The 12,455-nt window shown below is 41.3% G+C and overlaps 1 protein-coding gene across 1 annotated transcript in view; it reads right to left on the reverse strand.

Moving 5' to 3' along the window:
* Positions 1 to 1,018: 1,018 nt before the first annotated feature.
* The window catches only part of kcnk9 (potassium channel, subfamily K, member 9), an 83,015-nt gene continuing 71,578 nt past the window's right edge, over positions 1,019 to 12,455 (reverse strand). Inside the window, exon 2 of the mRNA XM_024257882.2 lies at positions 1,019 to 7,626. Within this exon, the coding sequence (XP_024113650.2) occupies positions 6,743 to 7,626 (884 nt within the window). The 3' untranslated portion in view covers positions 1,019 to 6,742. The remainder of the gene's footprint in view (positions 7,627 to 12,455) is intronic.

A 12,455-nucleotide genomic window follows, 5' to 3' on the forward strand; every position in this document is an offset into this window, starting at 1 on the left:
GCTCAAATCCAGGATTTTACGTTTTATGTTATGCAAAAAAGAAATAAAAAAATTACTGAAATGAACAAATACAGAGAAATACTAGAAATTTTTTTCCTCTTAAAATTCTAAAACAAATGTGTGTGGAGTGGCAGGTATCTCAAAACTGGTTTATTTCTAGTCTAGTTCTCTGTTAATCAATGACTCCTGTTGAATCAAAGCGTGAATCTTCAAAAGCTGAGCTGAGGAGAGGCGTCCTGAAGATTAGTGCTGCGTTGTGTGGATGCAGCTTCAGTCATTGGGTTTGTCCACGTTCACACACACAAACACACACGAGCTGCATTTATGTGTGTCAGATCCAGAGATCTTAAAGGGATGACCAAACCCTAACTCAATTTTTTTTTGTCTGTTTACCTCTATAAATGCGGCTTTAAGAGTTCTGTCTGTTGGTCATTGCCAAATATTTGATAAATTAAAATAAACTTGTTGAATTCTTGAAAATATATATAGTCAAAAAACGTTGGTGTGCTGCCCCCTATAGGTTGAAATGAGGTGTTACAGTTGATTTTCATGATTGGTCAAACCATTTAAGTCCCAGTCATTTCAGGAGTCTGACGTAATGATCTGAAGCTCCAGTAATGAGAACAGTCCTGTTCCCTAGCCCCGCCCCTCTGACTGGATTTTGACATTTCAGCTGTAGGGGGAGTCTGCCTCCAACTTCCCTGTTTAGTACCCTTTAAATGTTTTCAACACCTACTGTAAGATGTGTGTACCTGTCAGATGGGCGGTCCTCTGTATGTTCGTTTCCTGTTCTACAGAATGATCTCTTCATGTGCAGTTGATTGTATTCATGGTTTTGTTTGATCTCTTCCAGTAGTTGAATTCACATAAATTTAGACCAAACAAACTGACCTGAGGCTCAACTTTAGGACATTTGAATGAATGTGCAGTGAAATAACAGGAGCCTTTTTAGAAATACACGCTGCTCTGAATCGCAGAGTAGTCTTAGTAGTAAAAATTATTCATTTACAACAAGACAGAGGGTTTCAGAGGGAGGATCACCAGTTTTATTCAAGTGTGTCACGGGCCCGGGCTGCTCAGCCCAGTAAGTCATCCACACCACATCATGCACACACTGATCCAGAGAGGAGAACCAAAGGAGAACATACAAATGCAACGTTTTCCGTTCAGTCTTTATCCTGGACGTGTCTTCACAGTCTGTCGTCTGCATGATGGAAAAGAGTGGCATTTGTGAGGGGAGGTACTGTACACACAGGGAGGCAAGGCTGACTCCAGCTCTCATTTGTTCATCAAACCTGCAGAAGAAGCTATTGCAAGAAAAAAAAAAACAGTTTCATAGAATTCGCCCATCAGTAGCCGGGTTATACTCCGGCACCCCCGCGACCCCGAAAGGGACAAAGCGGTCAAGAAAATGAGTTTTATAAAAGTCTGAATGGAACTCAACCTTGTTAGAATATTGTAGACGATGGAACATAGTGCAATATGTGTCTGTGTCCATGTTGAAGGAGAACATGGCGCCGCTGACAGAGAGATAAACTCTGCAAACTGCAGACCTGGAAGTTGCAAAAACGCTGCAAAATAAACTGAAACACGTCCTGCAACACTCGGCCTGCTGCTCCTTTAACATTCAGGGATGGGGGGTCTACGGCTGACATCTTAGCTGAAAACAGATCTCTAGCAACTTGTAGAATTTTTTTTTCTATCTAATACGTTTTTTGAAAAGCTTCACATTTAACCCTTTAACACCAAAGTTTCAGTGTTTATGTTCTCTGATTTACTGTAACGTTTCAATTGTTCCCACGATCATTCCAGCAGATTCTGAAGGAGAAAAGTGGCGCGAAACAGGAAGCAGTGTCAGAACAGGAAGTGAAGACAGAATGTAGAAGTGGAGACAAAAGCAGGAAGTGGGTGTTGCACCCTGATCTGTAACAGCTACCTGATTGATTTACACATGCTAGAATATTACGTCAGACACTAAAGCCTTTTACAGTCAGAGTAGGTCTTCAGATGTTAATAACAATAATAACCTCTTCAAATGTATTTCATAATAAAAACATTTATAATAATGAAAAAGTTTACTTTAAAATTGAAGAAAAAGAAAAAAAGTAATGGTAAGGATGAGGACTATCCTGCTAAAAACTGCAAGAGGATTACAAAAGTTTTCTTCTTCTGCTTTGTTTGATGGCAGTCTACTGCCTGAGGTACGATGATACATCGTCACATACTGACACTTTAGTATCTCCGTAACCACAGACACTTTATTAACGGCTAAAACGTCAGATCTCAGAGTAAAACACACTCACTTCTCCTCTTTACCTGTTCCCAACATTTGAAAAATGAAAGCGATCAGAAGAATGGCTCCTAGCTGCGTGGAGGTCATTCTATCATGTATTGTTGATTGTTTGTAGTGACAAAAATACTGGATTATGCAGTGTTGCATTTAGATGAGGTTCTTTTATTTGTTAGTGCTGTAATCCAGTCAGAGGAAGCTCTTTTTTGATGATGAATTACACAGTTTACAATCTTGGAACAACAAACATATAAAAAATATACAGATTACAAGAGTAAATGTAAATCAAATAAAATAACTGTCGCAATGTTTGCCTCAGAGAGGAAGTGACGTAATATTTGTGCATGTGTAAACGATCAGGGAACAACAGGGGGAAAGTTAGACTAGAAATGTTTTCTTTCACTTCTGGATCCTTCCTTCCCTGGGGGTGGGAGTGGGGGACACAGAAAGAAAGGATTTAACAGATTTTTTTGCTGATCTGTCATGGAAGCGCATGGCTAGACCCAAACGGGTTTCAGGAGAGCAAAATTAAACTTTTCAAACAATGAACAGTGGAAAAACCTCATAAATCAACACATTGATAGAGAAAATCTGGTGGATAACAGAAAATCAAAATGTTTGAATTAAGGATGAGATCATACAGATTAATATTAAATCATGTTATTTAATGAAAACTCATAAATAGATTGAATGTATGTTTATACTTGTGTAAAAGATGAATCCTGCAGGTGGTCTTATGCACTCCTTTCTGCAGACTGAAACTTTTCTTTCAGTGAAAAACTCAGAGAAACTAGGTTTTTGTTTGGAGGTTTACTGCTCTGCTGGTTGTTTACCATCACATCAGATTGCTGCATCCAAACATCAGCATAGCCGATGGGTGCGTTTCCATGACAACCATCAAGTGTCTGAAGCTGTGTTTTAGCAGAAAGTCAGCAGATTTATTTGCTGTTCCGGGATTGTTTCCATCTTTTCACAGTAACCTGTGAGCACAGCCATTGCATTCCACTGTTCTGCATCACAATGCAAATAAATCAACTGTTAGCTGTCAAAGGTTTTTAGAGGAGAACAAGCACATCGAATGGTTGCAAATCCTCTGTTCTCCACTTTTGCTGTTTCCAGTGTGTGAAACAACCGTGTTCTGCCATCCACAGAACCGAGCTCTGGTCCGCCTCTGCAGCCGACATCAGCACGGTTCACTGAACTGGAGCACGAAGCAAAGCAACCACTGCTGCCAGACGCTTCTTTATCCGCACACAACAAGTGTTCAAAGAAATCTAGCCTGAAGCGAGCGGTGTCTGTGATTTATATTAGCCAAAGAAAGGATTCACTTTCAGGAAACAGATTTGGAAACAATGAAAGCATCTAAAAACCTAATGACCGTTGTGCTTCATTCCAGAAGGAACAGGGAGGCTCTCCCATTGTCAGAACGAAATTCTCCAAAAAACAGCAGTTTTAGAAAATCTGCAGGCTTCACTTTAGCACTGAGATGAGTTCATAAGATGGGAGTAGAATAAAACTGCAAATGTGAAAAGGTTTTGGTCTTTGTTTCGGTCTCTACGTGGGAACCTTTGGGGCAGCTGTTGTTACACGTGTGCTCAGAAATGACTGTAAACTATCTGGTTACTTTTGTATCAGATCACATCTGAATGACAACTGCTCCAAGATTCCAGCATAGACCCAGCCGCAGCCAACCGTCGCTTTTCTCAAGGCACATTTGCTAGCGATTAAAAATAAAATGCATTTCAGCCAGAAAAAGGCTTTTTATTCCAAAGGCCATTATAAACATATAATACAGGAAATGTAAGATACGTCTCTGTATTGTAATACTGACTTTAGGTTTCATCTTAGACTGCAATACTGCCACTTTTGTGTTGAATGCAGGGAATTATAGCCTTTCACCATTTAGCACTGTCGTTTCTGTGCATCATTCTCAACTAAGCAGAACATGTTTCTAAGGTCTTTAAAAAGGAAGAACATGCAGCATGTCACTAAGCTGGGGAAATCTTCCACAAAGGCGGAGTTTGGTAAGAACAACAACAAAAACTGACTGGGAAATGGACATGGAGTCTTCACAGACTATAAAGATTAGGATTTAAATGAAGCGTAGCTCTTTTGTGGATGAAGTGAGAGGTTTAGATCAGAAACAGAACCTGAAGTGATCAACACTCACAGCTGGTCAGATGTGCTAGCAGAAAATCAGTTCCCTAACCTCCCTGTGGTGCTCAGGTCTGCATCAGGGTCTAAGTGGATCCTGTGGATTTGAATTCAGTACAAAAGGAATATGGCTGTAAAGCAATCTGCATAATTTGCCATGAAGATAGTTAACCATTATTGAATACTTATGATATTCCATATGAAAGTTCATGCACTTTCCATTTCTTTTAAACATTTCTGTTCCAGTTTAGTTTCTTACAAAAAGGAGAATGGATCATCTTGTTGTATTACGTTTTCTGATGCTCATGTGAGCTCTCGCCGTCTGGGTCAGCGCTGGTCAGTTTATCACACGCCTCTCTGATGGCTCCAAAGTGCATCTAGAAGCCATCAGTCCTCATTTTAGGTCAAAATGCTTCTCCGTCATCACCAGCAGCTCTCCTTATTGGTGGATCTGAGCTGGGGTTGGCAGCGGACTCCAGATCGGGTCCTCTGAGCGCTGGGGGGCGTTGGGGCATGGCAACATGCATCCCCCTCCCGCCCCCCATACGACTGTGGCTTTTTGAGCATGCGCTATGGAATGCAATAATCTCTCCACAGGTTTGTCCTCACACACCACTGCTGGTTTGATTTTGAGTTTTTGGCTGTTTTCCTCATTGGCTTTATGTTTAAATTTTAAAAAATAGACACAACTATAAACAAACCGTCTTTCCTTTCATCAGACATTTATTTTGAACTCTCTGTCATTACCTGAACTGCAGGCCGCAGTCTCTCTTTCAGTCAGTATTTTGTGCACATTTCAGGAAGACCAGCCCGAAGACCAAGTTCCGGCCATACATGACTGATCATCCAAGTATTTTCTAAAGAAACTGGACGTCATTCAGCACAACTTCATCTACCTTTGGGATCAGTTTGGATCTGATAAAAAAAAAAAAAACAGAAACAAGTTTCTTTGGATTCTGGGACTTCATTTTTTTTTTAATTAGGTCATGTGATTAAATTAATAATGTTATTTTTTTAAAGTTTCGTTGTATCCCAGAGCAAAATTTTTGCAGCTCCTGGGTCTATGTGAAACACATCCCAGCTGATCTGCTGCTACGCTAGGTGGGATCCAGATTTAAGTTTAACGTTTCTATTGAGACTTTACACATTCCTATGCTGAAAAAGAACTGAAACAGGATTATATATCAATTTGGCTTAACTATGGGTCAATTGGGCTGAAAGCTGCAGAAAAGAGGTTTGTTTGTGGGTTTATTTTTCATTAATTTATTTCAGAACATCAGTCCTGATCTGACCTGCATCCCACCCTCACCCTGCAGCAGCCGGGTTGTTCCAGCGACCCCAAAGGAGAGTCAGCAGTTTTTGAAGGTGGATGGCATCTTTTTTTTCTGCAAATATCTTCAGCCAAATATGATGGTGATGTGACACAAGCCAAACAACAAAAACAGGCCAAAAGGAACCAACTTAGTTGCTCAAACTTGTGTTAATCTTATGAAGGATGCAGCCATGAGTGCTGATGCCTGCACTGCCCCCTGGTGACGGCTCCTAGCTTTTGAGCTCTGAAACAGGAAGTGTGACAATGAAGACGCTATAAAACCATGAGCAGAGGGGAAAGAATACAGCTGGAACTTAAATGAAAAATACTGGTGGGTCATGTCATGTTTGCAGACATGTCTGACCTTTGAGCATGTAAAGGAAATAATTATAACAGCAGCATGATCCTTTGATTCAAAGACAAATAGATGCATATCACACACCTGCTCTGAGAGTGGACGAAACAAAGTCACAAAACCATGGCGTACTAGTAAATGACGTCTAATTCACATGCTAATATTGGCAACAAGAATTTGGCTTAAAGTGAGGTGAAAGCATTAAAATATATGATTGCTTTGAGAAAACAATACCTGATGCTTCATTTTATTTTAAACTCTCTATTTGCAGTGAGGCAATGGAATAATAAAAGTAATGATTATCTTCAAGTTAAGGTGAAACAAGCATTCTCCCTTTGAAAAATAGTATTTCAACAGTGTGCATCTTCAACCAAAGCTGTTGGTTTTCTACCTTAAATCTGTAACAAGGAAGTTCCTGTCAAGTTTTTTTCTTTTTCAAAAATAGATATCCATGCTTCATGCTTTAAATCGCATCATGTCCACTTCTGCAGCTTTCTGCTTGGTTCCCAGAAACACTGATATTAAATACAACCCAAGTGGGAAACAAAGTGCTGAGAGGAGATCTGAAGGGGAGCAGCATCGGAAGGTTGTGTAGAAAAGAGGAGACGTATTTGTCCCGGCAGTTCTGGGTCTATACAGACTTCCTCCTCCTCATGAGCTGATGGTTATCCGTGAAGCTGTGAAGACCCGGAGACACCGAGCTGATGGGCGAAGGGAAGAAGCTGTTTTTCAAGGTGCTGGGTGAGATCTCCTCGATCCTGTAGGAGACCGAATGAAAGTACTGATGGGGGTTCAGCTGGGAGCTGAGGGAGTTCTGATGGGAGAAGGCACAGCCCAGGCCCCCGGGCCCTCCCGAGGAGCTGCCGAAGTCATGCGAGTGGTAGTGCAGGCAAGAGCAGACCGACTGCAGGTCAGTCACCTCCGCCCTGAACGGCTCGCGCCGCCGTCGACCCCGCTGCAATGTTTCGTCCTGGATGTGGATGATCATACTGTTCCGATTGCCGGCGAGCGATGCCCGCTCCTCAGCGTCCCGCCGCTCGTCCTCACTGTTCATAGTCAGGAAGCGGAGCACCACCAGATTGAGGAAGGCCCCAATGACCGTCAGGCCCACCAGGATGTACATAAAGCTAAAGGCCACATACAAGGGCTTCTTCTGGAGGGCCCGGTTCTTCTGGAGAGCCACAAAGTCCCCAAAGCCTATAGTTGTTAAGGTGATGAAACAGTAGTAGTACGACTGGAAGAAACTCCAGTCCTCATAATGGGAAAAGGCTGCCGCCCCGATGCAGAGCGTGCCAATGCAGGAGAAGAAGCCTACTGTCACCATGTTCTCCATGGACACGTCGGTGATGCTCATGCCGCAGCACTTCTTAATGCGTTTCAGGAGGTACTTGACAAAAGTGTTCATCCTCTCGCCCAGACTCTGGAACATGACGAGGGTCAGCGGGATGCCCAGCACGGCGTAGAACATGCAGAAGGCCTTCCCCGCGTCGGTTCCTGGTGCCGCATGACCGTAGCCTGAGGAGACAGGAGACAGCAGGGTTAAGGGCTGCAATGCTCTGCTTAAGTGCTTGGAAAGTGGGGGACCGATGGCCTTTCCTCAAAAAGCCCAACATCAGCTTTTGTTTGCAAACATGACCAAGCAAGAAATCCCAGCAAGAGTGCTGCCAACAGAAGCACGCCGCAACATTGCGACTCCTCATTAATCTTATTTGGGCTCAAAGATTACAGCGGGAGGGGGTCCAATTAGTCTGAAGTTTCCAGTGAGGTAAAGGGGGCTGGAGGAGGGATTGGAAAAGAGTCGTGGGGGAAGCCAGTGAAGCTTTTAGCTTAATTACACTTTCTCTTTAGACCAGGAGCTGCTGACTCACAGCAAACACTTCTGAAAATGAACCTGTGTAGCAAACAACAGGTTTCAGCCACTTAAATTCTCAGACGCGCCGTAAATGATGTTACTGTGAGAGCATTTCCATCTTTTTCCTACAGTTTCTTCAGGAATTAGAGCAGGAATGTTTACAGAATTCAGTTTGTAGGCTGTGAAATAATGGCTTGTAGTGGCCATCTCTCCTCTCCCACAGATCCTTTCCACCAGCATTCAGCACCAGAATCACAAACGCCCACCATCACTGGCACCCAATGCCAGAACTGCCTCTTAAAAAGAAAAGTTTGTATTTTTGGTGTACACTGTGATTCAAAACAAGTGTTTATTTATTTATCCATTCCAGATAAGTTCTGTGTTTGAATTCTTAAATATCGATTTTGGCATTTCCCATCTGGCCTCCCATCTTCCCACTCAAGCATACGGTCGGTTATGTTCTGCAAACAAGACAGCTTGATTTGATCTGATTTAGGAAACTGCACATCTGAACCAGACTGAAAACACAGTTAAAGATTCTTTCATTTGGAAGGTCCCTGTCTATGTTTTGGAACCTAATAAAGTTTTCCTGCGAACTTTTGTCATTTCACACACTTTTTGTGAGTCTGCTAATGGTTTTACAGTCTTTTGAAGCCTGATCAGAATCACTTCTACCTGATTTTGGTTTTTAAAGTCCTTTTTCATGTCTTAGATGTACTCAAATGGTGAATACTTGTATAGCGGTTTTCTACCTTCCTCGAAGACCCAAAGTGCTTTACAGTCATAGACACATTCACGCACTGGTGGTGGCTCCGCTGCTGAACACTGGCACCACCAACCTTCCACCAGAGGAAAGGTGGGAATCAAAGGGAGAATGAGAAAAAACTGTGCTTTAGACCACAAATGGTTACTTTAAAATGTTTCCTTAAAATAATTTGGAAAAGAGTTTTGGAAAATTCATGCCTGTGAGTTTATAAAGGTGTTCATGTATGTTTTGGTCGACCGAGCCTTAGCATTCGGCATCCCATGGGAAATCCCATAGTGTACTTTAGCATATGGGTTAGATCAGTCTCTACTTTTATGGATCAATTATTGATCTATTAAGCTTAGATCAATTCAGATTGTTTAATTTATTTTATTAACCCAGTCCTAAGTATCCTACAATACATCACTGAAAGAGTGCAGTCAACTGTTATGCAGCTCTCTCATTTGCCTCATTCTATTATGTATACAGTCTGAGTCTCTAAGGTGGGAGGGGTTATTATCCCTAAAACAACAGTGGAATTCATACGATCACACCCATTTGTGTCCTACATGCTGCAGGACTGCAAGTACTCTTACATTCTATAGGTTATCTTAATGACAGTCTCAGATCATGAGGAATGCAACTTGTCATGCCTGGACATACGCATCTCATGGAGCAACACATTTCAAACTTTAACTCCCATAATGCATTTCGGTATTTCCAATAGAAAACCCAACAAAATAGACTTTGTAGCTACTAAACTGACATGACCCTCTGAGACAGATCAAACGTTTCCAGAACATTCTCGAGAAGTTGATTATTAAATAACAACATAGACTTCTTTTTTTCCCATAATGCTCTGTTGTTTATAGTAATACTCTAATACAGTAAGAGCTTCTTCCAGTTTGCACTGCAGCTCACAGTATGATACTTTGTTCAAGGAAAACTACCGTAAAAGCTGTTGATATTTCGCAGTAATTTTACATCAAGGGATTACAGAGACATTTAGTTTGCTCAAAGTGAACCAGAGTTTGTTTCCCTCCGATAATCCGGAACACATTTTCAGTCTGAATACACTCAAGCAGACCCTGGTCCGGGACCAGGAACTGCTCTCTGATCCATCTTTTGAGATGTTTTCATTTTGTTTCTAATCAGACTGAAGGGGTTCAGTGCTCGGAGTGGAACAACTGGATGAGATGTAAGCAGACCAGGAACAAAGAAATCAAAGAGCTGCAGAGACAGTTGGAGTAACGATGAGACACAGGAAGTCATTTGAAATGTGCTGGGATCAACTCAGGCTCATTAAAACAACTTTTACACAGTTCTTCTCACTGGTTTCCCGACAATCTATGTCATAAACACTGATCAGCTCACAGCCGTCATCTCCTCCACCAGTAAAAACTGTTGAACCTGATGTTGATGCAGACGTTCTAAATTGATCAGTGAAATATGAAGTTTGAATAAGTGAACTATCTAAACAAGGAATACAAAGTGCAGGACTTCCGACAGTCTTTCTCTCATGCTTTGCCTTGCCTTCGTAATAGTCACATGCCTTTGATTACAAGCTTTGCTGTGAAACACAAATGTCCAGTTGACGGCAGTCAGAGTGCAGACCAAACACAGACTTTTCCAGTCTGAAAATACCCTCAGAGAGAAAAGTCTGAATTCTTGCTGCTCTGATGGAACTTTCTGAACCGATGAAACAATCTTTTATTAAATCTTTAATCTTTTAGTGGCAGCTGAAGTAAAGTTCTGTCTGTCTCAAAGACTCATTTCACTGATCGTGTCTAACCTATCATTTGTGCATTTGTGTTTATCTTCCTTAAGTTGCAGTTTCATTTGGGCAAAGTGATGCCTCTTGTTTCCATTGTTACATTTTTCACAAAACTCCATGAAAGCTCCTCACATTTTTAACCTTTGACGTTTGCACCAAGGTCCAGCAAGAGAAGCAAGCATATATAAAATAACCAAAATGCATATTTCAACTGACAAGTGAAATGCTAAATGAATTCTCAAAGCCAGAAAAAAAATCTTGGCAACAAAACGGAATCTTATTCTGCTAAAAAAAAACTGAATAACTTTAGCTCTCCATCGTTTCATCGATTCACACAAATAAAAGAAAAATATTTAAATTCTGAGTAAAGAAACTTCACTTAAAAAAAAAACAGACTGAGATAAAACTTAGTTTATAAAGTTCCAAAAATAGTAATCTGTGTTGTGATGCTTTTATAAAATAATACTCTGTGAACATCTGAGTTTCAACCGTCTAGTGAGTTTTGATGTTTTGTCTAAAAAGTTCATCTCTGGACTCCAAGTTTACCCTAAAGCTGTAGATGCTGAAAATCTGCAGAAACAATTAGATACATCGCTATAACTGAAATTCCACAACTCCAGAGAACACATTCAATTAAACAAAAAGTAACAATAAAAACATTTTTGGGAAGTTAAACTTTAGAGCAAATATTGATAAACAATTGAACTTCTCCTAAAGATATTTCATTTTACAGAAAGGAACTGTGTTGAGCCCTGCATAAATTAACACACCGTCCAGGATGAATCCCATGTTTGCCTTTCAGTGGCTGGGATAGGCTCCAGTGACCCCGTGACCCTGCACGGGGAAATGGCACACTAAGGACAAAGGGCTTAGCACAAGTCAAAAACCAGAACTTCACTGTAACATCTGATGAAATAAAACCCAGCAAACCTTGAGAAAATGTTTCGTCCTCAGCTGACCCGTGCATTAATTTTTTACATCTGGTGAACCTCTTTTGGAAAAGGGGGTTGCTGGAGCCTATCTCAACCACTGATGATGACTCACCACGGCATCACAGGAGCCACAGAAACAGAGTGATCCAAAGCAGAGAAATCTTACTTGAAGTTAAAGTGCCTCAGAAAGTCCTAACATGCAGCTCTGAGGTGTGACAGACGTTTGGGAGACACCTCGAGGTGCGTCAGCAGAAGACTGCGGTCAGATCCCATCACCAGAAAGGCTTTGGGATCTAGAAGGTTTCCGGTCTGCTGGGAAGATCCAGCACGTCTTTAGAATGAGCAACATATGACTCAAATGGAGACGTTCCTCTGTGCAGCAAACAAACAGATGGCGTTAGTGATCCAGCCTGCAGTGAAATTCCTTCACAGATCAATGCAAAGTGTTTTTTCACTGCCGTGTTTTAGCTAACCACACTTGGGTCACGTGCTAAACCACACACTCCTCTTTTTCGACATTTGTCTTTCCTCTGCATGTCCTGCTGTTGAAACCACAGTAAACCAAAGATGAAACTTGATCCAGATCAGTGTTTCCCAATTCAAATGTTTTTTTAAAAACATGTTTTTCTGCTACTAAGTTTAAACATTTGTAAGGGTCACCTGGTCTCTCCAATAATCGAAAGTCATCAATTCTTTGGAACTGACCATGTTTTCATAATTGAAGAACAAACAGTGAAACAGTTTTCCATGTAGCATAACTCAATGTCCATACATCCATATTCAGAACCCGTAGAATCCTTTTCAGGGTCACTGGGCTTCAGAGCAAATCCAGCAACTGTGGTGTGAAGGCGGGGCACACCCTGAACAGGTCAGCTGTCTCCACACACACCGATAAAGGGTGTTTTTGGACAGCGGGATTTAGCAGTTTTACATTAATTATGAAAACAAGAACAGCAAAATTAATAGTTTTCATCAGAAATACTTTATTTTGTAACATTGTATTGAGATAAACTTTTTTAACAATAAAAGGCTGTAACATAA

The sequence above is a fragment of the Oryzias melastigma genome, linkage group LG11 (genome assembly GCF_002922805.2).
Source record: "Oryzias melastigma strain HK-1 linkage group LG11, ASM292280v2, whole genome shotgun sequence".
In the NCBI taxonomy this organism is placed as follows: domain Eukaryota; kingdom Metazoa; phylum Chordata; class Actinopteri; order Beloniformes; family Adrianichthyidae; genus Oryzias; species Oryzias melastigma.